At 40.0% G+C, this 27,579-nt stretch overlaps 2 protein-coding genes across 19 annotated transcripts in view; both read right to left on the bottom strand.

Annotated features, from left to right (window-relative positions):
* The window catches only part of LOC101155390 (calcium-activated potassium channel subunit alpha-1a), an 81,385-nt gene extending 76,690 nt beyond the window's left edge, over positions 1–4,695 (bottom strand). For all 17 annotated transcript variants that reach the window (XM_023949848.2, XM_078937234.1, XM_078937233.1 and 14 more), the window contains exon 1: positions 3,884–4,695. In XM_023949848.2, coding sequence (XP_023805616.1) covers positions 3,884–4,117 — 234 coding nt within the window. In that variant the 5' untranslated portion in view covers positions 4,118–4,695. The remainder of the gene's footprint in view (positions 1–3,883) is intronic.
* Positions 4,696–5,277: 582 nt separating this feature from the next.
* The window catches only part of LOC101171446 (disks large homolog 5), a 34,962-nt gene continuing 12,660 nt past the window's right edge, over positions 5,278–27,579 (bottom strand). For both annotated transcript variants that reach the window (XM_011488225.4, XM_020712011.3), the window contains exons 5-33: positions 26,571–26,754; positions 24,965–25,221; positions 24,529–24,841; positions 24,220–24,450; positions 21,350–21,534; positions 21,149–21,274; positions 20,744–20,876; positions 20,542–20,666; positions 20,078–20,253; positions 19,799–19,902; positions 19,127–19,216; positions 17,586–18,545; positions 17,345–17,468; positions 17,105–17,204; positions 16,694–16,812; positions 15,365–15,448; positions 15,119–15,278; positions 13,149–13,311; positions 12,930–13,063; positions 12,556–12,720; positions 12,302–12,485; positions 11,908–12,056; positions 11,486–11,656; positions 11,212–11,402; positions 10,463–10,606; positions 10,218–10,345; positions 9,880–9,989; positions 8,728–8,837; positions 5,278–6,626 (exon numbers count right to left, since the gene is read on the bottom strand). In XM_011488225.4, the coding sequence (XP_011486527.1) occupies positions 6,523–6,626; positions 8,728–8,837; positions 9,880–9,989; positions 10,218–10,345; positions 10,463–10,606; positions 11,212–11,402; positions 11,486–11,656; positions 11,908–12,056; positions 12,302–12,485; positions 12,556–12,720; positions 12,930–13,063; positions 13,149–13,311; positions 15,119–15,278; positions 15,365–15,448; positions 16,694–16,812; positions 17,105–17,204; positions 17,345–17,468; positions 17,586–18,545; positions 19,127–19,216; positions 19,799–19,902; positions 20,078–20,253; positions 20,542–20,666; positions 20,744–20,876; positions 21,149–21,274; positions 21,350–21,534; positions 24,220–24,450; positions 24,529–24,841; positions 24,965–25,221; positions 26,571–26,754 (5,224 nt within the window). In that variant the 3' untranslated portion in view covers positions 5,278–6,522. The remainder of the gene's footprint in view (positions 6,627–8,727; positions 8,838–9,879; positions 9,990–10,217; positions 10,346–10,462; positions 10,607–11,211; positions 11,403–11,485; positions 11,657–11,907; positions 12,057–12,301; positions 12,486–12,555; positions 12,721–12,929; positions 13,064–13,148; positions 13,312–15,118; positions 15,279–15,364; positions 15,449–16,693; positions 16,813–17,104; positions 17,205–17,344; positions 17,469–17,585; positions 18,546–19,126; positions 19,217–19,798; positions 19,903–20,077; positions 20,254–20,541; positions 20,667–20,743; positions 20,877–21,148; positions 21,275–21,349; positions 21,535–24,219; positions 24,451–24,528; positions 24,842–24,964; positions 25,222–26,570; positions 26,755–27,579) is intronic.

The following is a 27,579-nucleotide window of genomic DNA, read 5'->3' as shown; positions in this document are numbered from 1 at the left end:
ACCACAATGTGCATCAACCCCTGATAAAAAATAGTGCAGATGAGATCTCCCACATTTGTGTTAATCAGAGACCTGTTGGTTCCCAGATGGAGCGATGACAGCCAAGCTGCTGCATGATGCTTATATTATGCAAAAAAGAAAAAATAAATTCCTCCAGCATGTCTATAGATTTTCAAATGTAACCCTACACAAGAGAAAAATGCTTTTCTATTTAGAACAGTAACCAGATGAATTGATTGTAGTTGCAGAAGTGACCCGTCTTTCTCCAAATTCATGGCTGCTTGTCAATTGTTGATGCACTGAATTAAACATGCATCCATTCAACAGTTCCTAACATGAATTACAATAAAACAAAAATGGCAATTTAATGAGCGCTGGAGCAGAAGATGTCACGGCAGTCAAAGTTTTCAAAAATTCATCAGAGGCCAACCATGAACAGCCGATACAAATCGCATTACAACATGTCAGAGAGCAGGAATCGGTCATCAGTCTGGCTCGCCGTGAAGGAACAGACTGTCTGTGGTAAATGACTAATCGCTGATTTTACATCTCTTCATCAGGTCTTTGCTGTTGTCTGCAGCTCTCCTGAGCAGAATGAAATAAAGGCCTTCTTCACTGAGGCTTTCACCCTTAGTGTGAAACATGAGGGCCTGATAACTCCTTCCATAGTGAGAAGGCTGCCATTTACAATGAAGCCAATTTGCTGCTTCCTCCCAGCCCCATAATGGCAGTCATTTATCAGAACCCCTGAAATTAAAAGTTTTATTGATTAGTAATGATCCAGGGAAAACGGAGCAGCAGAGATGGAGAGGCTCAATTTGGATGGAAGATAAGAAGAGAGAAAAAACAAAAGAAAAAAGAAGAAGTCTATAAACAAAACACTAAAAGCTTTATGCTCAGGCTGGGAGGTGGGGTTGGGGGGGGGGGGGGGGGAGTCCCCTCCAACAAACCAGCCAAATCTCCCAGCTCTAACTATTTCAAAAAAAAAAGGAAAGGAAGAGAGAGAGAGATTTCCTCTTATAATGAAATCCTTTGCTTTCTTGTTGCTTAGCAACAAAAACACTGATTCATATGCCACACACTGTATGCACCTGACACTGCATTTCTGACTCTGCAAGGCAATTCTTGGAGGAAAAAGACACAGGATGAGACAAGGAAAGATGGGAAGGAGGAAAAGATTGGAAGTGGTAGGAACCCCCGCCTCTCAGCAACAGGTTGGTGGAGCTCAGCAGCTCCACTTGCCCCCAAATCTGTTTTTTTAAGCATAAACCTCATTTTTAACATCTCTATAATATTTTTTACATACTCGTTAAAAAAATGAAATATTGTAAACGTTTGTCAAGCTAAAAAATACAAATTATTGTAATTTTTTAAACAAAATACCAAAAAGCAAATCTAATATTTGAATTTCTAGAGCACAAATGATGGCAGATTCTAAATATTTGTGGGTGGGAGTTTTTACTTCACACAAATTCAAACCAAATGATTTAGTTATAGGAATCATTTTCAACTCTGCTGCCACTTTCAAAGCACACCGAGTGACACAGAGAATTGGTGATAAAGGTCAGACCCGCCCCGCATTAAACCTTTGCCTGCTCCATCTCGCTTTTCCGATAAATAAAACCATAAAATCAAACAATATAATAACTTTTTGAACTGAGATGAGTCTTTATTCTTCACCTTGTGAAGAAGGATTGTCATCACAACGGAAATGTTGCCAAAAAAATACAAATTATAGAGTCATGGGAAGGCTTTAAAGATCTATTTGCTACAAAACTATTGTCATGCTTCCAAAAGCAGCTTATGACATTTCTTAAAAATCTTTAAACTTTTACTATTGTAAATTTTAATAAGAAAAGAAACCAAAAATATCCAAATAGAATGCACTGATTCTTGTCTCTATTATAGTATCATTGCAAGGGTGTTTCTGTACACAAAAAGATGACGAACTCTAGCAAAACTGGCCTTCAAAATAAATCAAGTATTAATGAATCTAAGGAGACTGTAAATATCTTCAACAAAATGACATTATTAACAAAATATGCAACTAATGATCTTCAGATAGTTCACCAGAACATTTCGTTTCATCAGAAAAACAAGCAGCTAGTATTACATGAGGCTGATAGCCGTTTGGACGGTTTCTATACTTTAGCAGAATACCTGAGAAATTCCACTTTTTTGCCAATTCAAACACAAGTTAAACATAAAACAGACTCTTTTCAACATACTGTATGGGTAAAACATCCATCTCCACAGGGGACAACTTATTTCTAAATGTAGAAATTTAAAGATTTAAAATCTATCTCCAAAATATGTCAAAGGCTTTTGCAAAAGGTCAGAATTTACTGATCTAGATAATGAGCCCCTGTAGAATGGTCTTAAGCTGTCAGACATTTCACCAGGTTCCTGAATTTTAAAGCTTCTAAGTGTAACAAAATGAAAATATGAGTAAACTGAATGAGGCACCTTCACCCTTGAATCATAAAGGATGCTATGGATTTTTTTTAGTCATTATTGACTAGAATGTAAAACTGCAATCACTTCACTCACCTTGACATGTGAAGGAGTACGAACAACAGCACAAAGGGAGTGATTTCAGTCCTACACCGAGTTCTATTTTGTGTTGCAACGATCTTCTATGTTTTTGCTTCTGTATGCTTTATGCTCGATTTCTAGTCATATTTTAGTGTAACTTTTCAGTATTCAATCCATCTTTGGTCATTTGAGGACTACTAAACAACTATGGATGTTGACGTCACTGAGGTTCAGGTTTAAATGTTTGGGCCCCAAACACTAAGCCTTGAGGTACACCCCATGTAATTCCACTAATCCTATTGCTTTAATGATTTTTTTTTTTTTTTTTTTACATAGTTTACAGCTAAATCTGATCCCATTTCTTTCTAGCTTTTCTAAAAGTATGCCAAAATCAATGGCAAATAACAATCCATGACAAACTGTTGCTTAAAATCTGAACAGCTATTTCTAAGTAATCTGTGGTACGCTGCTCCTATTCAGGGAAATATGATCGGTTATACACAGACATTTGCAGAGCATCAACACAAATATTAATTTAATCAAGAGTCATGATGTCTCATGTTAAAAAAAAAACTAACTATTGTGCTGAGGCATGATTTTAAAAGAGTGTATCATTAAACAAAATGTTTCATAACTTGTTTGACTGAAAGCGCTATAAAGAAAAATAGTCAATTTGAATTTAAAAATGTACACAAAACCCCTATATTTTTACTGTAAAATAATGAAATGAGGTCATTGCTTATGTTCAGTGAACAAAATAATCTTCAAAATGTCCTTAATTCCACAAAGCTTTGATCTAAATGAGAGTTTTGTCTCCATATATGTTTCCTGGCAACACTTGAACCAGGTCATGTTTGGGAAAAATAAATAGACAGAAAGAGCAGGCGTGTTTGATTGGATGAGGACATTTCAAGGTAAAAATATTTGAACTAAATGATTCATATTTGCATCAGAACAGACTTAAGTGTCTCATTGTAATCCAAATCGAAGAGGGTTTTGTTTCTTTGGGGGTGGGGGTGTTATACTCTTCCTCATTGGGGCAACAGATATAAATCCTTGATGACTTCTGTGGTTCATTTTCCAAAATGCTCCAAATAGAAGCTGGCTTAGAAAGTGTTGGAGAACTTTTAGTGAAATATAACTGTGCCTTACAGCTCTGACGCCCAAAATAGCAGAGTTCATCATTCAGAGTCATGCCCTGTGTTCTCTGTTGATGGAGCCTCTGCGCTGATTTAATTATAAGCCCCTTTCCCAGATCAAACTGGCCGTCGTTACGCACTGCTGTCGCACAAAAACAATAAAAGCTGTGGGTTGAATTTCCACGGAGGAGCTGCACAACAACACATACCTTCTTTTTGGCTTTACAGTGGCAGCACACGGTCCACAGATACTTCAGAGTTCTCCACAGGAGGATTATGAAGAGTCCCCCGAAGAAAGTGACCATGGACGAGGCCAAGAAAGCCCACCACATCCGCTGGCCGTTGTTGTCACACAACATATTATCTGCTGAATACGGGATGACCACGTCAATCTTGGACATGTGCACCGAGGGGCTGAATTTATCCATAGTGTTCTTCGACATGATCGATCTCTGCTCAACAGGCTGCCCCCCCGTCCCGAACCGGCAGTCAGGTGGGTTTTTCAGGCGCGTCGGGGAGAACCAGCCAGCGCCCCGCGACCCCTCAGCGGCTCACGCATCTCCGGATCGGCTCGTGCGGCTTCACCGCAGGGGAGGATGGGGAAGTTAGAGTCGAAGCCAGGCAGGAATGGAAACTTCTTTTCAAATCAAGGCGTCAGCGGCGCGCTTCATCATCATGCGCGTTCACGATCACGAATGCGCCTGCGTAAATGGATGCCTCTAACGGAGAAACATCAAATACCAGTTCTGATCACGGAGACTTCCCAGCTTTCTCTGGCAGTCCAGGTGCGCGTCCTGCTGCTATCTATGGATCCTCAGGTTCCTGTGGAGCTCCGCACTGTTGAATGCGCTCCACAGCCCTATGAAGCTGGGAAAGTCATAGTCATCCTCTACTAGACAAACGCTCTGACATTACGAACGGCGGAGGTTTTTCGGCTCCAGCGGGCGCCTATCTCATCCATTTGTTAGAAGATGGCATCGCAGATTTACAGGTGCCGGGCGGGGGAGGAGCCACCAGCGGCAGACGCAGATGCTCCTGGTTATTTATAGGGAAGCTTCATCAATGTTTGATGACTAACTTTCTGGTTACAAACACCCTCGTGTTGAATGAGACACCTTCATATGCCAAAAAAATATATAAATTATTTTAATCCAGTCTTATTTTGAAAAATCAAGGGGAATTATACAAAACTAAAAGAAAAATGTTAGGCCTAAATAATTAGATTTACATATGTTTTATAGACGTCCATAAAAAGAATCATGTAAATTTGGGTTTTAAATGCAAACTTATATAAAGAGGTTTATAATGACGTTTCCTAAAATACAGCTACATTACCAAAATGTTTAAAGTCAACCAGTGCAAAATGTTAGGCTTTTCCTTTTTCAAATAACAGTTTTTAAAATGCGACACCAAGTTAAAAATTCAATAAAAAGTAAGCGATTTTAGTTTTTTCAACCCATAATTTTGGACAATCCTGGTAAAAGGCGTTGAAACTCCCTGAAAAAGTCAATTGCTCCCTCTAGTGGAGCAAGTTTTGTTTAATCCGGAAGGATTTAATAAAAATCATTTTTATAAACAAAAATAAAATAAAAACAAACATCAAATCAAGTCAGTTCTTTTTAATATAAAAAAACTACAAAATAAACATCATTGACCGCAGAACCAAGGTGTTTAATCGGATTTTAATAATGAAATGTGTCCTTGTGATTCAACAAGAATGTAAGAATGTGTAGATCCAGCTATACGCCAGAAATTCAATCTTTAACACCATATATTTGCCAAAATGTGTAAAATGTATTTGTAGCAACAGTCAAATTTGGGAATTTGGAGGAAGCAAAATTTTTTTGAATGATTTTACATCACAGTCATTACTAAAATAAAAAAAAAGTAAATTATCATAGCTTGGCACAATATGACAGAAATTAAATGAAACAAAAGTCATTAGAGTAAAATATCACCATAACTTGAGATAGAGGAAATTATTCTTTATAAATAAGGAGTTTATTAGGAAGATATTCTTATTAACTCTACAGCTACATGTTTATAACAATATCCTCTTATCCATTTAGATAAATTAAATAGCACAAAATGTCACAAAAATGAAAAAAAAATCTCTGTTTAGATTTATGAAGATTTCTGTGGGCAAACATGTTCATGAGGTTTAAAAACGTGTGAAGGAAATTGTTTTATTATTATCATTGTTTAAATGCATTTGGTTAAATGTTCTTGTTTAAATGTTTACTCAGATTGACCTTTTTACCTTTTTAGAAACCTTTGTGTGTCTGTTCATCTGCTTCTCATCCCAGCAAGGATGAGGGGGTTTTAAGACACTGTCCTGAGCTGATAAGGGATACTGTTTGAACTTGGAATCCAACCAAAGGGGTCATTTGACGACACCCCTTAATGAACTTTTTCTCTTTGTCTTGTGTTCTTAATAAAAGCAGCACGGGGAGAGGCAGATGCTTTGAGAAGAGAAGCGTGGTAGATGTTTTCTGTCACTCTTGCTCCTCTCCCTCGTGCAGGAGAAACTTGATTCTTGTTGTGGTTTGTTGTTTATAATTGTGTTTTTCTTTAATGTCTAGATGCATTTATCTGACAAAAAGACTGTTAATAAAAAAGGAGAATAAAGCGTTCAAGTATCAAATGTAAAGTTCATCTATCAAGAACTGCACTTCACTAATGTAGTGGGACAACTGATTCATCACTAGTATTGCTACACATTTAATGAAAGTTTTTCATGTAAACCATTGTGTCAGCTGTGCATCATGCCTGTACCAGTTTGTAATTTGAAAAAATGGTGAATAAAGTCACTATGAATGCTGGACACAAAGTCCCGGATGTGAAATGATTATGGTGCTCCATCAGGAATCCATAGGACTTTGCTTTGTTCCTGCTCCACCATGGTCGTGATCTGAGTGCACATGTAGGAGACGCTGCCGCCTTGGATGACGCCTGCAACCAAATGGACATGTGTAAAGAAAATTTAACTTAAAACTGCATTTCTGAGTATTTCTTTATTCAAATTGTTGTGAATATTGAGCAGACAAAGAAATGCCGTTTGAATAAGAGCTTTTTGTTACGTAGAAAATCATTAAAAGACCACTGGGAACGCTTTTACAATGGATCAAAAGATACGGTGAATCTTTGGGCACTGACTAACCCTCAACATTTCAAAGCTTCTAACAATGTTGACTTTTTTGGTCATCTTGGATATGCGTTGACTGGCAAGTCCATTCAAGCTTAAGGCCCATCTAGAGTCTTAAGATTGCAGCGATGGAGACAATTCACAAAGACCTGGCAACGGAAGCATATAAAATACACAACTTTGAGAAACCTAGTGCTAACAGAAATGTTCGATTGATTCAGCCCCAAAGGAAGTAATTTTTGAGAGGGAAACTTCTTTTGTTGAATCAAATTGAAGGAAACCCCAAATCATGTTTGCAGAAGATCAAAAATCTTCTTGAAACTCCAGCTTAAAAAAAAAAAAAAAAAAAAAATCAAAAGGAACAGGAAAGCCAAGCTGATCGACACCTAACTGAGCTGACAGCTCATGTTAAATGAGAGCATGTGAAGTTTCCATCATAATCTTTCTGATTTGATTACATATTTGACCACAAATTAAAAAATTTAATCATATATTGATAAACTGCATGTTAAGAATTGTGTTGAATTGAATTCCAGGTTTGATTTAATCCTCTGACATTTAGAAAAACTTAAACTGCATGTAGTTGTTTTAATACGATGCTCAGAACATCTAAGAGAAATAACTTCAGAAACAAGAGTTTTCTAGTTTCTGATGGAAACATGAAGCTTCAGATCTGCTGGAGATGGGTGTTTACAGCCATTGGATGATAGGAAGGCCTCCTCTGGGGTCAAAAGGGTGATGCACAGTCTCACCTCAGTTCAGAGTTATGTGAAGAAAATAACAATTCAGCACTCAGTGGCTGCTCCATTCCAAGTGCGCAAGTGACTGGATCGGATTACAAAAGTGAGCAGGAGTCGGTACCAACCATGTCTGCTTTAGCAGTAAGATCATTGGATTCTTCTGAGCCTGCAGACTCAGGAGCATCGTTGGATTTCATAACTGACAGAGTTGAATTCAACACAAGATGACGCTTCTGACCTGACAGCTTCTGCTCTCCCTGGAAGTGTATTGACCCCAACAAGCAAGTTCTGTCCAACCTGCTCCATGTGACTCTAGACTGACGACCGGACTACCTTCAGACAGTGGAACCAGATGATCTGAATGTATTTTTGATCATGTTCGTCAGCCTATCAGTGACCAACTTACTGTTGACCAGACTGTTTCTACATGGGATGTTCTGTTGTCCAATCAAAAGTGTGTTCTAGATTTGACCATTTGGTAAAACTTGTGAATAGACTTATCAAATGTTCCAACAGGATGTTGTCCGTTTGCAAATCTGTGTTTCAGGCTAAAAATAGTTTATTTAGTTTAATAATGTCTTGTGAGCGTGTACGGTTATGTTTTTGTCAGGGGTGTTGTGGGGTGTACAAGAAACTCCACTACCAGTAGTTGGGTTGAGGGATTGGCACCGTCCTTCAATCCCCTTCATCCTTACGGGATACAGGATAGTTGGTCTTCTTTTGAGAAACTCCAACTTTGTGTTGTTCAATGCTTTGAGATGTTCAGTGTGTAAATGGCTCAAATTCAATAAAATTCAGTGGGGGTGGAGGTTAAAACGTTAAAGTTAAAAATGCTCCAGTGACAATTTTAATTTCTTTTTTTAGGAGAGCTGCATGTGCTACTGCCTTTGGAAACACATTGTATTTTTATTTTATGGATGGAAGGGAGGAGTCTGCATCCATAACAATAATCTCATAACATAAAAAAAAAAAAAAGCCAGTCGTACATGTCATTTATTTTTTGTGGTCGGGTCACTTCAGAAGTGAATTTACTTCTTAAAGTGTTGAAATTGATAGCAAAGATTATTATTTTAGTCAATCTTTAAGATAAATTTGATAAATTATCAGTGAGTATTCTTTCTTTCCATAAAGAATTCAACTAAAGTGTGTATATGTTCTCTTTGGATACCTGTGAAGAAGCGGCTGTAGTCCTGTTCTATCTTCTGAGAAAGCTCAAACTGCTCCTTGGAATGTTTCTGGGAGAGTTTCTCCCGCAGGTACAGAGGGTCCTTCTGTTCTCTAAAGGAAAAAAAAAGGAAGAGTGCATCAGCAACTTCTACTCATTCATAGAAAACTAAAACAAAACAAAATGGAAACCCACAAATGGTTTCCTAAAATTCCTGAGTCTGAAAAATATTTGATTATTTTTAGATTGTTGTGAAATATAAAGAAGAACTACAGATTCCAATTTTTGAGGTTTCTATTTTCTAACTGTAAATCTTTACGTTTCAATCAATCAATCAACACATGAATGGTCTCTCCATGGTGCTCAGTATGCGGTCAGCATGTTCTGGACCTCAGAGGAGGAGGATCCATAAAAACATTGAGCTTTTGCCAGAGGCTGCAGCGGTGGGAGGTGTGCATTTGTGAGCACATGGAGTAGTATTAGGTATGGTGGGGTGGGTGTGTGTGGGGGTGGGGGCACACTGCTGGGAGTGTTGGCCAACCACGCCACAGGCTCGAGGAGCCCCTCCCAGGACAGCTGGTACTCAACTGATGAAAGTGAAGGTTTAGCAGGAATCAATCCCTGCTGCGTCTGCCGGCTGCACCGTTCCTGCAGCGTGTTGATGGGAAAGCCTGTAGCTGCCAGACCACAGTGTCCTCATTTGTGAGAGCTAATCCACACGACGTGTAAAGTAAAAATGACGCAAATATTTGAAAATCAGACCATCAACCCCCCAGCAGTTGGAAAAGGCATGACGCGTCTACAAAATAATTATTTCATTAAATTAGGTTCATTTTTAGATCAATGTACAGAGTAATAGGATAACAATGTGGCGGGATTTCTGCAGAACTTAATTTTCTGGATGTCTGAAAAATTAAATTAGACTGATAATTTCTAAATTAGACTAGAATTGAGTCATTTTACTTTCCATCCTCTTGTTAAAATATAAAGCATCTTTTATTTTTAGTTAAAAAAATGTCTCTACAGCATAGAAAATAATAAATTTATTAAATCCAAAAGTTATTGAAATGACATTTTAAGCTTCTACAGACCTAATTTTGTTACTGGCTTGAAAAGTGAGACAATGAAAACTATTCAGGGTGTAAAAATACTCACTTTATCTGTTTGGCATTTTTGTAGCGAATGAAAAGGACGACTGGATAGATGTGAACGCTGTGAAGACGCTCAATGGCATGAGGAGCGATGTCGAGCAAACAGTGAGAGTCCTGACAAAGAAAAATGTCAGCTTTAGAAATGGGGTATAAATGTAAAGGCTGGATTATAAGAGATTATGTGGGGTGAGATTAAAAAAAGATCAATTCTTGAAGCTAAATGTTCAAGAGTTCAAACACAAAAAACGTGTTTTCTTTTCTTAAAGTAAACTTAAAGTGACTATTGGATTTGAAGATTGTGCTATGGTGTGTGAAATTCAAAGGACATTAACATTGATTTACCTTCTCTGTAATCTCTTTTATTGATGCCACTGTTGTCACATCAAAATGGCCACTTCTTCGTTTGAAGTCAATGAACACACAGTCCTTCACACCTCGCTCGATTGCCTGCTGGGACGCCTTCATTATCTCTAAACGAATCAATGGTTAAAACAGACCAAGTCACTTATTTACATTTGTTATTTTTGTCCTTTTGAAACAGTCTAAAAGCGGTTTGATAAATCAGCAATCATGTAAACATGGCTCACCAGGCAGACAGCGACAAAATTTAGCAGGAGTCTCCTTCACCAGCATGTCCTTAACCGTCTCTACTAAAGGACCCAAGATCAGCACTGGTCTGGGGGACAAGCAGTCCACCTTCTGGACCCGCTGGTACATCAGGCTCAGACCATCTGAGAAGAAAACACAGATGACAATCGCTGCAGCTCACAGCACACCTTTGACATGAATTTTACAAAACAGGCTTTCTAAAGGCACCAAAAATAATGTGGGATCTGTACATTTGACATGTTTTTAATACATTTAAACACATTTAAACTTTTGTGTTGAAATTTCAATGAAGTCTTGTTTGTAATTGAGTTTTTTTAGGGGTCACCTTAAGCAGTGACACTTTGATGAACCAACCAAGTTGTAAACAATAGCGAAATCATCAAAATACCCCAAACTACAGTTATTTACAGGGAATTTCTGCAAATAAATTATTTACTTTGTTTTTCCCAAACCTGCGAATTTAGTCACAAAACAAGGTGACTTTAAAGAAACTGTACATTTCTGTGAGGAAGGCAGTTGACAGCTCTTGGAAAGAGTGTGTGAAATGTTCTGTAAAGTCTTTGTTTTCACACAACAGAGTGCTGCTTTTGAGGACACATTTTTCACAGACTTCACCTTTTACGATGAGCTCCAAAGGAACAAAGCAAACCTTTGAGTCTGTTGTCATCCATTAGCTCCAGGTAGTGGATTTGTGATACATTTTTCTCTATAAAAAAAGATTTCTCACCCTCTGTCAGCGGTAAAGCATCCATGCTTATGGAATCAAGCGGGTCTTTCCCGTCTTTAGAGCCGCTGCGTTTGTGCTTTAGTCTCCGGCGGAAGAACGACCTCCGAGCGGCAGCAGACAGAGTCTTGCCGGCGCCACCATCCTCTTTTCCGTCCGTCATGCCGTGTCTCCTGTAGAACTCCTGGTCCATCCTAATGTAGAATCAGAACCAAGAGTTCAAATGTACATCTGATCGTATGGAGGTGACTGGTAATTAAGTCTTTGCTGAACTTACATGTATTTACTTGGAATCTGCCCTTTCAGTAGTCTCTGGGCATTTTCATCAAGCTGCCAGGCCATCCAGAAGCCAAAGTTACCGTTAGGCAACGTGTCTTCAACATACAGGATGTCGTCTTTCTTAAAGCTTAGCTCCTGCTCTGCCTCTGCCACCCGTTCATAAAGTGCTCTGATGAAGAGCAGGACACCAGATGAAAGCTTTGATTAAAAAACACCAACTTTACAGGATGTTACAATCATTTTAATGCTTTAGTGAACAGTCCTCATTGCAAAGTATCCTCAGGGCTTTTAAAATATACTCGTCATCACTTTATTTGTCTGTCTCAGAGTTACTTTAGTGTTCTGCTAAATTCACAAAAACCCCTTCTGTAGAGTATACTTTGCCTTTGCTCTCAGGACCTTGAAAATCTCTGTGCTTACCTCACAAAAAATCCATCTCCATGAGTCTCTCTGATGTCAGCAAGGCTGTCTGCGCAATTCTGCACCTTGAAGGTTATCGTTTCAACTGGTTTCAGCATTTCCAGGTAAGCGTCTTCTTTAGTTTTATTCAGCATGCTGACGCCATTGTACTGAATGAAGATTTAAAAAAAAAGGGTATTCAGTTGACAAAACTACACATATCCTCCAGAGCAACTCATTTCTTGTAATAAAGAAAATAAAACAATGCAGAGAGAGACCTTGAGCTGTAGCATGTTTTTGTTCATCCACTCATACATCTTTTAAGATTGAATGTAAACACGAGCAATTCAAGTCTTTTTTATTGTTAGACATCATAACTTTGACAAGCTAAAGCCACAGGTAGACACCGGTGTACCTCCAGGATCAGGTCTCCAGGTGACAATCCGTCGGGACCCTTAGCAGGGCTGTCATCGTCCAGAGTCTCCACAAAGATGCCACACAGGTTTCCCCCACAGATCTGAACTCCCAGCTCCGCATGACTCCGTTTAAACCTCACCAGACGAGACTCGGAAAAAATGGGAATGATTGAGCCCGCGAGCCTGGAGAGAACCGGCAGTTTAAATGTCTGGCTCTGGACTAACAGCAAAACTCTAAAGACCTCAAAAATACCTGAAGGAGTTGTGAGGACTGTTGGCAGGAGTGGTCCGTTTGGATGGAGGCGTTATTGTGCCTTCATCCTGCTCACTCAGTGTGTCAACAGTGGAGTGGTTGTCAGGGGAAGACACTCTCCCGTCTTTAAGGACCAGCTGGTTGCTAAGCGCCTCCATCAGGGATCTGAGAAAAACAGCAGGAATTTATTAAAAAAAAATTCTAACTAGAGGGTGCATTAGGTCACATGGCATTATGGGTAGTATGTAGGACTTCTGCAATTTGCGTATTGCATAGCTTGACATCGCGATAACGATACCTTTGCGATTTATTTTACAGGTCTTGTAGTATTTATTTTAAAAAAAACTCATAATTCAATCTTGCGGTCTTCTCACCCTGAGCGGGAGTGATTTCCCAGATGAAACATGTGGGGATTATATTGAGCCAGAATGGTGACTGTGTCGCATTGTTGCCCGATCACCAGCCGCGCCTGCTGCTCGTTGGCGTTCCGAAGGTTGATTCCATTGAACTGGAAATGGGATCGATTCATTAGGAACAAGACAAAAATAGAGAAACACAGTAAAGCTGGGTTTACTGCTTTGCAGTGGTGTTACCTCCAAAAGCTGGTCTCCGTACTCTAAATGAGCTTGATGAGCAATGCTGCCTGCGGTCACTTTGGACACAAACACGCCACCGTTCTCGCCGCTTACTATGGACATGCCCAGAGGTTCTGCTCCCTTCTGGACAGTCACGCTGCGTGGTTCTCCCAGATATGGCCTACATGTAAAAAAATAAATTATAATAATCTTGAAAGTTCAAGCATATTAAAATGTAAATATTTAACTTTTGTATCTGCTTGCAACTGATTAGTAAACGCAGCAAACAATTAGTGCCTAAAATATGTTTACGTACCAAAAAAAAAAACCCGAACATATCAGAAAGTTAGTCACTGTGCAAAAAAAGGTGAGACTGCTGGTCATTTTTTTTTTTTTTTTTTTTTTTTAAACTTGTCCTGTCCAACAGCTGGGCAGACAGATGAGAGCTGAGGGCCTCTTGTGTTGGACATATTATACTTTAACAAGAGGGGTTATTAATCTTCAGACAAACCAAAGGCATGACTGAATAAACCCCTTTTGTAATTGAGGCCAAACTTTATTAATTTCAATCATGTTTGAAAATCTTTGGTGTTGGACCGGACAGAAAAGGAAAGGAGGGAAGAAGAGAGAGGGATGTTAGAGAGAGAGGGGGGGGGAGGTGATAGTGGGAGAGGGGGGGGATAAAACCATGAAGCAGCATAGAGCAGACAAGTTTACTGGTTGTTTATCATTACGGTAAGGTTCAAATGTAGTACAAAAAGGGCGGGGCCTGTTCACACACACACTGAAATGTTATCAACACACCTGCTAGCTGCAAAAATGTCCACATGTCAACATGTACACAAAACAGTGTTCACACACGCATACCTATGCCTTTAAACCAACTAGTGTGAGATCTTTCATTCATTCAATCATGCAAACTATTAGTACAAAGGTGAGCTAACACCTGTGCTCAGGTGAGTGTTTATGTTCTTCTAAAATGGATGGTGGAATGTGAAAAGAAGGAGGAGCGCCCAGCCACCCCCACACCCAGACCCCCGCCGCAGCAGCAGCGGCAGCCGGAACCCTCCAACGCCACACGGCAGCAGGCAGGGGACAACCGCCCCACGGGCGACCAAATTCTGGTCATTGTTACTTCGAAATCAATTTACAGCAACCTTCACATTTGTGCTGATGAATGTGCCTTTAGAGCAGGGGTGGCTGTCAGGCCATTTTCAGGCCTCGATGGCCTTTTAAGGTTTCCAGAAATCCCTGCTCCTTCCTTCTTCTGATGACCTGCATCAAAGGGTGAGGTCCAGATTATCGAAATAGTACGTTGGAAAAATTGAGCTCATGGTGCTCACCGCTGCTCTAGAGCGAACTCTTATAAAGAGAACTGAGATGAATTTGGAAATAAAAGCTAAAGGCTAAAAGCTATTTCTCAGTTTTCAGTATTTTCAAGGTTCAGTCATGCAAGTGCTGCTGAAAATGTGGCAAACTAAAATTCCATGCAAAGAACAATTTAATAGAAAAAAAAAGATGGAAAAAAAACATTGCAAGGATAACTTTGAAAATAAATCTGTGTATAAAATCACTGACTTATTTTGTATTGTGAATGCATCCATTTTGCAGAAAGTTTTTGTGCAAAATAGTCAAAGACGAACCTAAAGCTTCTCAGAGACAGGAACCTAGACTTTACTGCCTGTGGAAGTCTAACAGAGGAAGTGTGGAAAGACACAAATCTGAGAAGCAGATGAGGAGAGGAAAAAAAAAAAAAAAAAGACAAAATAATGAGCAAAGCTGCCCAGAGACATTAGGAGTTACACTGATGATTAGCACAGAAGACAGGAGCACTGATAAATCTTTAGTGTTCGAACAGTGCAAGATGAAGCCTGGCAGATTTGTTTACTCCATTTAATTACAATGAAGCAGACAAATGCTGGAAAACATGTCGAGCCCCGCTGAATGATGAGAGGATAAGATGCAGAGGAGGGCCCGGCCCGGCTTACCCATCCCTCCGCCTGTCACCAACTGGCGCGGGGCTGACTGATGTCCTGGGCTGTGTGGAAAAGGAGCCATCCGATTGGCTGCTGGAGAAAGCCGATAAGTCCAGATTGACAGGGGACATTGGAGGAGTTGGGCTGCTACACTCTGAATGTGAAAGAGAGCCTGAAGGAGAGGAGACAAGAATGCAGGTTGTTTACTGGCACAGAAGTGACGAGTTGGGGGATGCATCTCCCTATACTGAACAGTACCTTTGTCTGATCCGGAGGAGCGAGAGTAACGAGTCGGAGGAATCTTGATGCGTTCTGCCCGAAACTGTAAAGCACCAGGGGAGGCTAAAGAAAACAACCAGTCATTTCAGAGCCCTTTCACCCACATCAGCAAGTGATCATGTTTTTGTTTCAATGTGTTCTCAATTTAAGTCACTCTGCAACCAACAACTATTAGCTTGTGGTTTTCAAAAGCTAATCGGAATAAATATCAGTCAGTTCTTTAAACAAAGAAAGACAACAGGCAAAGTGTGGAGCTTCTTTAAGTATTAATAACATGTTGGCCAGTTAACAGATGTTTTCTGGAAGGAAAATATAGTTTTTTGCTTTTGCAGCAAAACAATTAAAACATCTCTTAAAAAAAAAAAAAACAAACAGATGTGATAACATTTTAGTTTGAGAGTCAAACAGCTCTACTCATGTAAATATTTTACACTTTTGTTTAAGGTTACTAGTTAAATGATATACCAAATTAAAGTTGAAATATGTGAAATTACTTTGATTTGTTTTTCCAAAACTTATAATAAAACTGAATTATTTTTTCCCAGTTTTAACTTAAGTATTTGAAGACCCACTGAGTAAAATTGTGTTTTTGCTGTTTTTAATCACGTTCTTGTGGCATTTTCTCATTAATAGAGGACATATGTAAAGTTAATTAAGCTTAAAACTGCAGTTCTTGCCATTTCTTTATTCGAATTGTAAAATGGGAGCAGATGAAAAAAAATGCAGTTGGAAAAAGTTTTTGTTGCGACATAGAAGCTACAACTGGTAAGTCACAACCTCCCTGCTCCGTTCAATTCCGTTGCATCCACTTACGTCTTCATTTCGCTCGTCTGAGCTGGTCAAGACTGTACAGCTGGAGAGACCAAAAATCGCTTGCCACTTTCGTTTCACCCGTAAGGTTGGGGGTGTGAGGGGCTGTAAGCTAGTGGGAGAGCGTGAAAATAGATGGGAGATGGGAAGTCCTGCCCACAACTCAGAGGCAAGTTTCTGATCAACTCCTGCTGCTCTGCAGAAACTATGTCCTAGAAAACGATTTTGGCTAAAAACGGCATAATCAGAATTAAAAGACGCTTTCACAATAGATCAAAAGATGATCGGAGTGGGACTTTAAAGTATTTAAAAAATGTAAAAAGGAATCAAATTAATTTAAATATAAAGAGGCTTTTGAGACCTTTTCATGAGTAAACAGCAGAAATCCAACTGTGTTTTAAAAAAGACAAAAACAAAAACAATTGATTTTTTTGAGACAAAAACACTGAAAGGATTTCAGAAGTTGTGAAGAATCAAAAAGTGGCACACAATGCATACCCTGTCGAGTTCTGGAGGGTAAGGAGGCATTATGGTGAGGCGGTTGGCTGTTCGTCTCACACAACTCTGCGTTACGCTTGTGGCTGAGGTCCAGACTGAGGTGACCTTGATGCTGGGGGCTAACAGAGGACAGAAAATGGCTGCGTAAGTCCCAAGGCGGTCAATTATTCAAACCCAAAGCAAGAATGAATTTAGCCCATCCCATCTGTTCACGGGATGTAGGGCACGCCGCTCAGTGTTGTTGTGTACACATGAAAGATTAGAGCCCTTTTCAGAAGATAACCATGTTCTACCAAGAAAACAGATGAAATTTCAATTAAAGAGGATTTCATTTTCATTTAATGGCTGCAGAGCAGGACTTCTATTACAGTGGATCAGAGGCTCTTAGAAAAAAACAAAAACAACAAACACCTTTGTGAGTGCACACAAATGCCAGAACTGGGAGCTGGAGGACAGCTGCTTGGCTGGATCTCGTGGCTCCAAGTGGTGTAGACTGGATTCCTCATGACATCTGTCACAACAGGACATGGGGATAAATTTCATTGTGGTGGGGGTCTGGAAAAACAACATGGGTCTGGAGGTCTATAGAGAACGCTGTATTTAGATGCTGCTCCGTAAATACAAAGCAGCAGGGATGTTGAGAGGACTTACGTGCTGAGGTGCTAATGTAGCCTGGGGGAACAAATGGCATGCTGTACCGGTTTGATCTCAGAGGAGAGAAGCGTAACAAGTCCATGGGCTCTGGGGAGTGTTCATCATTAGAGAAACTTTGTGTCTGCAAGACCCAAGCAGCTAATGAGAACAATTTCAATGGCTTTTTTCTTCTTATGCAAGAAAAGGAGGATAAGAAGAAGAGTTTTAAAGTTAGAAATCTTGAAAGTTTGTTAGTTACCTGCATAGGTGAAGGGATGTGTAATGGCGTGACATTTCGCCGTAGTGCTGGTGCAGATTTTGGTCGGTATCTCCTCTTTTGCTGCACTTCTCTCCAGCGTCCACTTCCCTCAGCCTCCGCTGTGTTTTTCCGGCAGCTCTTGGTCTCACCAGCTGGAGCGCTGGTGTGACAAAGCTGATTTCCCGCCTCCCCGTTGTCCTGGGGCTGCACAGGTTGGGCCGGGGAAGGTGGAGGTGTGCCGGTAGTGATGGTGGAGTCTGACGCAGAGCTGTTCTGTTGTCGATGCCTGAACCTGAAGGAGTCGCTCCTCGCTGGTGGTGTGGGAGGGTTCTGAGTGGGTTCACACATTGAGCTCTGTGGAGAGTGTTTGGATACCTGGGACAGAGACGTGAAGTCCAGTTTGGGGGTTGTCTCAGGCCTCCTGAAAGCACTCACATCAAAGATGGACTTCCTCTGTTTGGGCTTCTTGTATATGGACAGCTGGGTGCCCTCTGGAACCAGAGCGCCGCCTAGGACTTTCGGCCAAGTGCCTCCACTTGGCTTCACTGGCAGGTTCTGCCCTCCCTCCACTGCTGCCTGCGGTGAGCTGCAGCTGGAGAACACCGGGGTAAGAGTGTGGGGACGACGGAAGTCCTGCCCCCTAAAGCAGAACTCCGACTGGGGCTCTGAAGGACTGCGGGGAGTTGAAAGAGAGCGAGAATGCTGAGAGATGTGGGAAATGGCGTTTGGATGGAAGTGGGTGCTCGAGTTGCTGTTGGGCAGGGAGTCGCAGGTGTCCCGACATGCTTCATCCCCACTGTGGCAGTAGCTGCAGCTGCAGATGTCCGTCTGAGTGGAGCAGTTGTGCTTGGAGTTCCTGCAGCTTCTATTGTGAGAATCATAAGGCTGAAGACGCAGGGCTTTTTCAGAGTCCCTCAAAGACTCGAAGCAGGTCTGTCCACAGCAGCTTTGTGGGAGAAACTGTTAAAGAATGAAGAAAAAATAAAACATTGACACATTTTCAGGATTTTTTAAAAAGTCCCCCCCCCCCCCCCCCCCCCCCATTTACCATTTACCGTAAAAAGACCCACTTTAATGACAATTGTGTTTTTGGTGTTTTTAATCATGTTCTTGTGGCATTTTTCTGATTGAGGACATAAATAAAATGTAGATCAAAATTTCTGAGTATTTCTTCATGCAAATTGTTGTGCATCAGCAGCAGACAAAACAAAAAAGCCATTTCAAAAAGATCTCATGGACATGGAAAATACGATGGGCGGGCCTCTGCGCTTCAAGCAACGGGGAGGGGAAGAGGAGTGGGGTTGCTCCATGCTAACAGTTCCCCCCCACAACTCAGAGGTGAATTTCTAATTAACTACCGCCACTCTGCAAAAACTATTTCCAAGAAAATGACCAAAATTTTTATTTTAGGGTAAAAATAGCTCAATCTTAATTTAAAAAAACCCCACTGCAAACGTTTTTAAATTAGAACAAAAGATGATCAGAGTGGGACTTTTTCCTTGCAAAGACAACCTAATGATAGATGTGTCTGAAATGTTCACCTTCATAAGGGAAAGGCTGAGAGTGCTGCAACTCCTCAACAGAGACTCGCATTCCGAGAGAGACTTGTCATCAATTTCCATCCCATTAATCTGGATAAAAATAAAAGGAACAACTTATTAATAAATCTTCGTAGGTTAATTGGTTACTTTAACTTGTCCCACGGTGTGAATGGGAGTGTGTATGGGCCCTGCGACAGACTGGTGACCTGTCCGGGTGTCCCTTGCCTTTGCACATGAGTGGCCGGGAAAGGCTCCGGCAGCCCCGTGACCCCGAAAGGGACAAACGGGTTTAGACGATGAATGAATGAATTTATGTATATATAAATAAACCCTTTAAAAGAAGTAAAAATGGAAATTTGAGCACCATTTGCTCATGTGTATAGACTTGTATTCATTATAATCTGTTCATTACTAATTCAATTTAATTACAAAACATTGAAGAGAAAGACTTTACCACAAATAAAAACAATGACATTTATAGGCTGACACTATCTAAACAAAACCAAAGTTTTAGTTAATTTTCAGGGGGAAAAAGTTACTAATCAAATCTATCAAGTTTTAGTTTAAAAGTTTTCCAAAGTGGTCAGCAGAGGGCAGTGTCCTGCAGCCATATTGGCACGAAAACTGCTTTTATTGTAACTGGGTTTTTTTTTTTTGAGCCAGCATACTCACAGCTAAGAGCCTGTCACCAACTGTAAGATTACAGTCCCGGGCGGCTGGACTTCCTGCTGCCACAGAGGCAACAAACACTCCGCTTTCCAAACTGATGCCACTGTCTGAAAACAAGTACAAAACAAAAGGGCCAATTCACATAAACTGCAATGTAGCCTCAAACTTCAAATTCCATCCAAATACAAGTAAACAAAAGGAGTAATTAGTAACTTTAAACCCTATTGTTAGATATTAATGTACTTTTAAAGTTCAAGTGTCAGCTACAAGTAAAAGTTTGACCTTTATGTCCATCCAGATTTATCTGGACTGGAGTAACGATGCGCCCTCCGAGCGACTTCCTTCGTCGAACCACCATGTTGATGACCCCCTCCCCACTCATCACAGCTTTTATGACCTGCTTTTTGTCCTTATTGGTCAGGTCAACATCATTAATTTTCAACAACCAGTCATTCACCCTGCAGAGAAACGACAAAGCGATTACTTGGGTTATTAAGACGTCTTCAAAACAATTGAACTCAGAGTACAAAAAACAAAACAAAACTTCTGATTAAAAAGCACACAACTAAAAACTGAGTTTTTTCAAATTAAAAACAACTAAAATACAGTTTGATGCAAAAAAAGGAAGTAAAAAATGTGTACAGTACAGACCAAAAGATTGGAAACACCTTCCCATTCATTTGAATGAGAAGGCGTGTCCAAACTTTTGGTCTGTACTGCAGATAAAAAGTGGGAATAGCGTTTACCTTAATCTTCCTTCAGCTATACTTCCTTTATCCACCTTAGAGACAAAAATACCACTATCTCCTGATAAGCGAGAATCATTGACTCCTTCAGTAACATCAAAACCAAGTGCTTTTAAATCCATATCCTGGACAAAGCAAATAAATGCATTACTGTTGTAATTTAGATTTAAAGTACATTTAAAGATTATTTAGAGGTTCTCACCCTGTGTTTCTGTAGTTCTACTACTTCTGTCTCCCACTCCATCGAGTCTGTGTCGATGGCAGAATCATGTGAACTGTGAGCCATCAGCTGATGATACCGCGCTTCTTTGTCCAACTGCTCATCCAACTTCTCTCTGCGCACAGAATAAAATATACAAAGTATGTGGTTTTTTTGGTTTTTTTTTACAAAGCATGTTTTTGATGGCATTACTAAATGCTGTGGATGTCACCTATAACCAGTTATTGACAGATTCTGCACTCTGTAGCCAAAAAGATTCCAAACAAAAAAATAAAATTTATTGAAACAATTCAGCAAATAGTTTGTTTTGCTTAAAATAGAGCAAAAAAAAAAGCACATGTTGTATCAGACAGTCAGTAAAAATCTATATGTGGAGGCGATACTCACTTTAGTTCTTTGAGCTCCCGCACTGCATCGTTCTTCTGCTTCCTTGTATCGTCCAGGTTCCTCAGAGCATCAGCCAGATCACTCACAGCCCTGTCGCGCTCTCGTCTGAGGTTGTCACACAGCGTGCTAACAACATTGTAGTGAGCAGAAGAGTCAAGGTAACGCATCTCCATGCTGGACAGATGTAAATGCACTCCTTACCGTATGCTCTCCCTCTCTGCTACGATCTTGTCCCTCTCCTGAAAGGCCCAGTCCCGTCGACACTTGGCCACTTCAGCCTCTTGAAGAGCTTCCTTCAGCTCCTGAGAGATGGCCTCATACTGCTTCCTCAACATCTCGATCTCTTTGTTGGCTCTTACCATGTCCAGACTGGCAGAGTCTTGTTTCTGTTTACAGAAAGAGTGATGATGCAGTTTAGAAATTAGCCCCGGAGAACTCATGGGGTTACATTTGGTCACTGTTTTCCTTTGTCTTTTTTAAATACGTTTTCACATTTTTAAAAATACTTTTTTAAATATATGTTTTCCTTTTGGCTGTTAATTGCTGCTGCTCAAAATGAAAAAAATAAGGCTGTCAAATTAACTTTAAAGTCCAGAAGTAAAAACTCTTGGTTCCTCTAGGAACCAAGAGTTAGTCTTACACAGAAGTAGTACACAGCTTTAAAACATTATATTAACATTTATTTTGATGAAAAATTAGGACTTGTGAAAATATAGAAACTTGTATTTTTTTATTTTATTTTAAAGTACAGTCTGACAAAAATTAAGGTGGGTTTGGGCCACATCTAGGGACGGCAACAGAGAAAAAAAAAAAAAAAAATCAAAATACATTTTCTACAGCTCCAAGCTCTATACACATTTATAAAAATGTGCAAATGAATCATCAAAAAAAAATAAAATAAAGAAGCCTCGTTCAAAGATTATAGCTCTCAGCTTCTAAAAAAAAGGAGAGAAAAAAAAACAGGATTTTCATTACGGTAATTCTCTAAACAGAATTAACTTTATGATATCAAAATATAAATGTTGCCTGTTGAAGATCCAATCATTAAATGGATCTCAGCCATATTGTTTAAGGTGCAGTCCACATGAAACTGCTGGCATTTGGAGAGACTGCACCCAGCAAGAGAAAGGTAGACCTCAATGAGGATTTAGTATAATTACACTGCAGCTAAAAACACTAAATCAAAATCCACTCGTGCTTTGTAAATAGGCGACTCAAAGGGAATGATGTAGCCTTATACAGATATAGGTCAACGAAAGCGTGAATATAAAGCTTTCAGGTTATTTGCTGAATGTGGTCAACCTGCTAGATTCTAAAGAGTTAAAGAGCAGAGACACAGTGAGGAGAAATGAGAGCAAAAAATAAAATATAAAAAAAAAAAAAAATCACATGCATTGCATCATTTTCCACAGAGGCAGTCAGGGCTCCAGACTAACTTTTTTCACTAGGAGCACAGTGGCCCCTAACTGAAAATTTTAGGGGCACAACCAGAAAATTTAGGGGCGCATACCGTAAATCAACATGCTAACCAAATCTACTAATTTCCACTGTATTACTAATAAATACTTTAATAATAGATGCAGAAATTACAATGTGCTGTTTCAAATTCAGTGTCACATTTTATTCTGCACTTTTGAAGATGCAGGTAAACTGACAAAAGCATCGCTGTCATGACAGTACAAATAAGTAAAGAAAACGGATGGAAATTTATCTTTGTGACACCAAATAGGTGCAGCCAGGGTGCACAACAAGCGTGTTTGAGATCACCCAGGTGAACTCAACGCTGCGCAGATCACCTGGTGGGTGACATATATTTTTGTTTTTGCTCCAACATCACCTGTCAATCATCACAAAAATATCGGGAGAAAGGGGTGGGAGCAAGGGGCAAACCTACCCGGACACAGCTGGAAACTGAACTGACTGAAAGCTGCCCTACAGACTACAAAACGATGCATTATGGGACATGTGTCCTGATGGTTTTTGTAGTGGAGTGATTAATTAAAATAATTTAAAATACCAATTCATTAAAAAAGGCTACATACATCAAAACATTAGAATAATCATAAAATATATAATAACACAGATCATACTAAGGGGGAGAAGAATATTAAAACTAAATTGAATGTTAAGGACAACTCCATCTTCCTGTCCTCCTTTAGTCTCGCTGCAGATTCGCCTTCATCTCACAGCCCACGTCTATCGTTTGATTTTCCCCACGTATTTTCAGTGTGTCTAAAACGAATGTTGTTTTTGCTCGAGCGTGTTTAAAGTTCAAGCCCCGTTAGCTGTCACGCATGTAGGTGTGGGACATTTATTCTCCTCAGCTTACCCGACTCCCGCGCGACGGGAGCGGTCGGTGTGCTGCCGTAACCCGTTTGATGCGCCGCCGTAACCGTCACCAAAACCTAAACCTTCCTCCGGGACTGTGCGGCCCAGAGAAAAGTTCAGCACGGACTGCATACACTAGCCGCAGGTGGGAAGAACGAATCAATAGTTCGCTTATTCATAGCTCAGACACACACATATCAGGTTGTGATGATTCCTTCCCACAGATGTTTACGCGCACTCGATTATCTCTAGGCCCCTCCCCCTCCACGCATTTAGCCACTCACAGTGGCTTTCCCTTTTCTTCTCACACGCAGTGGCCGCCTCACAGACAGGTATCACGCGAGTGTGTGCTCGTGTTTAATGAATATGTGCGCGAGTGTGTGTGTCTGCCTGCGTGCGTGTGCGCTCGCGTCTCATTGATTATTTCATTGATCATTGACGTGCCCCTTCAACGTTTGATGTATAAAAAAATACAAAGGGTGGGGGAGGCAAATTTACTGGTCGCGCATGTGCGACTGGATGTAAAATTCAGTCGCACACTCTCAAATTTTGGTCGCAAAATGCGACCAAATGGTCGCAGTCTGGAGCCCTGGCAGTGCTAGTTTTCTTTACAGTTCGCTGACGAACAACGACCTCTGAATTCAAAAATTTAGAACTACTTTTAACCAAAAGCAAGAAAAGGGAGTATTTTACTGGAATAAATAAGTTCAAACATTAAAAAATGTCAGTAGTTGCCTGAATACCTGTCTGGCCTGGTAGTATTCTCGCAGCAGCTGGTCCCTCTGAATGATTGCTTCTGTCCTCTCTTTGCGGGCCACATCCCTTTCTTCGCGGACCATCTCAATATCCTTACAGGCCTGACTCAACTCCTTCTGGGCCTCAGCCTTGTCCTTCACCTCATGGCAGTATTTCTCCAGAAGTTCATTCTTGTCACAGATTGCTCTGTCTCTGTCCACCAGCGATGAGGACAGCTCCTTCCGGGAGACATTAACCAAATAAAAGTCCCATATCGTCAGAATGTTCACAGTTAAAATAATCATTTCAGCTTTTACCTGCCGGAGAGCCTCCAGCTCATCACTAGCCACTCTCCTTTCTGAGAAGTTGTTCTTCAGCTTCGCCTCTGCCACTTCGAGCCCCGTTTGAAGTCGATCCACCTCCTTGATCACCTGGTCCCTCTCGCTCATGATTAAGCGATATTCGCTGATGACCGAGTCCCGCTCCGCCTTGTACTTCTCACAGTCCTTCACGGCCTTCAGCTGCTGCGTCTTGAGTCGGGTCGCCTCGGACTGCAGCCGCTCAATCTCCCTCTGGAGCTCTTTATTGTGAGCTGTCATCTTGGAAAATTCTTGAGGCAAGTTGTCAAACCTGTGACAGAAAAGGATATTTCAAATATACATTTATCAGCTAAACTGCACTAAAGGGAGCTCTGGGGAGCTAACAAGAGAAAAATCTAAAATTCTAGATGATATTCACAACCACCATCTTTACCCTCTGTAAGATGACGGGCAGTGCTGTTGATAGTGAATGGCAGCATCTCTCTGCTTCAGCAGAATGTCCAGTTTTTTCTGTAAGCGATGGTTCTCCTCCTCCGAATGGTCCAGACGACTCAAGTCTGCGTTGTGGCTCGCCGTCTTTTCATTGTAGCGCTTCCTCAGAGCATCGTAGTCTCTCTTCATGGCCTCCAACTTCTCCACAGCGGTGTCATACAACTTGTTAAGGACATCAGATGAGCTGTCGCTCATCACCTGACAACCACATTTAGAGCGCAAATGCTCATAAGAATACGTTTGCTTATTTTATTCAATTTATGTGCACGAATGAGCATAAAAAGCAGTGCTATAAAACAGTGCAGCCCGCTGTTAAAATGAACAGCTCTGACAACAAAGTAATGTGCGGCTCAAGTCTTTTTTCAGTCTCTATTCTGGTTAGCTCCATATTACTAAAAAGTCAAGAGCTAAATTAAGGCTCTTGGCACGGAAAGGTCACTTTATCTTTAATGTAATTGATGTCTAAACCCCTTTTGCTATGATAGAAGTGTCTGATATTGGGATTTGTCCAGAATACTTTCACTTATAAAAATAAAAAAAATAAACCCTAAAAAAAAGGTCTTTGCTTGTGCTAAATCTAAAATAAAGGATAAGTAAGAAGTACACACCAAATAACCATTTGCAGAAAGTTAAAGAGACTGAAATGGTTTGTAAAAATGCTATGGAAAATGCTGGAAGCAAAATTTCCATTTAAAAAATTTTATTTAAAAGAAAACTGATTCCAAAGTTTTTGAAAACCAGTGAAATTTGTTTGAAATTGTTTCCAGCTTCAGGTATGTTAAGCAAAGTACCTGTGACTTTTTGTTTTAAAAAGGATTTTAGTTCAGAGTTTTTTACTCCTTCAACTTTCAGTTAGAATAATTATTTACCGATTAATTTGTCCCATGTTGCTATGCAATAATGCTGTGAATAATTACTTTTTTATGTATAAAATATAATTAGATTAGGAGTAGGAATTAAGATTTTTCTTCTATCCACTCCATCTTTGAGCAGTTTTTCACTTTTTGTTTATCCTGATATTTAACCATTTGATTTTGTATTTGAAAATAATAGCTAATAAATCAATGAGTTTGAAGAAACCGCGCTTAATCTACTTTGATTGTTAAAGAATCTGCATGAATGCCATTAACCTAATGCAAAGTTCTGAGCTCTCCTCCAAAACAATGAAGCTGCTGTAGAAGCCAGATGGATTGCATAAGAGGGAGGCCTTCACTGTGTGGAAGCTGGAGTATGGATAAATGACAGGATATGGCCGTTTTCTTAATTCAAAAGAATGTTTTGATCTGTGGAAACGAGAAGCTCAAGACCGTCTAACCTCATTTGTCAGAACCCTTTTGTACTTTTGGAAGTAATGACCAATTTAAATTCTGCCTCAAATGTCAATAAGCAGATAATTATATTTAAAGGGCATAGAGAGAGATAAAGGAGAATTGAGGTTAAATATGTTTTGTATGACTTTGAAAAGTAAGGACAATAAAAATTCATTGTTGCATAAAACCTGCACGGCTGAGACGATTTGAATGAATGTTTATGGGATGCACAGGTACCTGCTGGTGCAAGATCCTCATATCCGTCACCTCCCTCTGATCTTCCTCGTGTAGCCTCCTCAGCTCCTCGCAGGCCTGCTTCACATGGTTGTGCTCTCTGATCAGCTGCGTGTTGTGCCCTCTCACTGCCTCCAGCTCCTCTTTCAGCTGGCTGTGCTCGCCCAACACACGGCCGTGTAGAGTACTGGGGAGCGAAAAGAAACGCAAGCCAAAGACGTCACATTTTTCATTTAGATTATGGTCCTAAATGTAGAACCATGCAGTTAAAAGAAAACGCATGTACACAACAACTCTGGAAAACATACTGGCACTTTGGAGAGGTTATTCTGGGTATTATAAAATATATATAAATGAATCACCAAACTACCCACTTTCTTTGTGGAACCTCACCAGCAGTGTGGAAGGTAAAGGATTTGATGGGATGTGCTTTCACATGTTATATTTTAGGAATGATCCAAACTTCATTTAAAGTCTAAAGAAGCTGTGAACATCATCTGATTACAAGAAGAGCCAATCTAGTAAAAAAACAAAACAAAACAAAAAAAGACCGTTAGGTCCACAGTAATATCCACAGATCATTTTCACATTGCATTACTTTTATAAACCCTTATACCATCTTCAGCTTATTTTTTAGGAATATCTTTTCATCCAGATAATTGGCAAATATTTGCCTCCATTAAGATTCTTTTAAAGAAGAAAAATCTTCAAAAACGAGGATTTTCAGACCCATTTGGAGATCAGACGGATCAAATGTGTTCGAGTATTTCCACTTTGCTTTTAATACTTAAACTGTAAATAAATAAAACTAAGTACAGTAATCCCCCGCCCATTCTCGGTTTAATATATTTAATATTATTTTTCTTAAAGTGAAAAATAAATTAAACATTGCACTCTTAAGACTAAATTGTTGCAGTCTGCAAAGCAATCTTAGTATAAAAATCATGCAGGTTTTTAAAAATGATGAATTGCAAAATTTCCCTATAAGTTCTTTTAAGTGTTAATAAAATCC

The sequence above is a fragment of the Oryzias latipes genome, chromosome 19 (assembly GCF_053564925.1).
Source record: "Oryzias latipes strain Hd-rR chromosome 19, Olatipes_Hd-rR_3.1".
Classification (NCBI taxonomy): Eukaryota; Metazoa; Chordata; class Actinopteri; order Beloniformes; family Adrianichthyidae; genus Oryzias; species Oryzias latipes.
The sequence above is the reverse complement of the archived record's forward strand: the minus strand, read 5'-3'. Positions and strand labels throughout refer to the sequence as shown.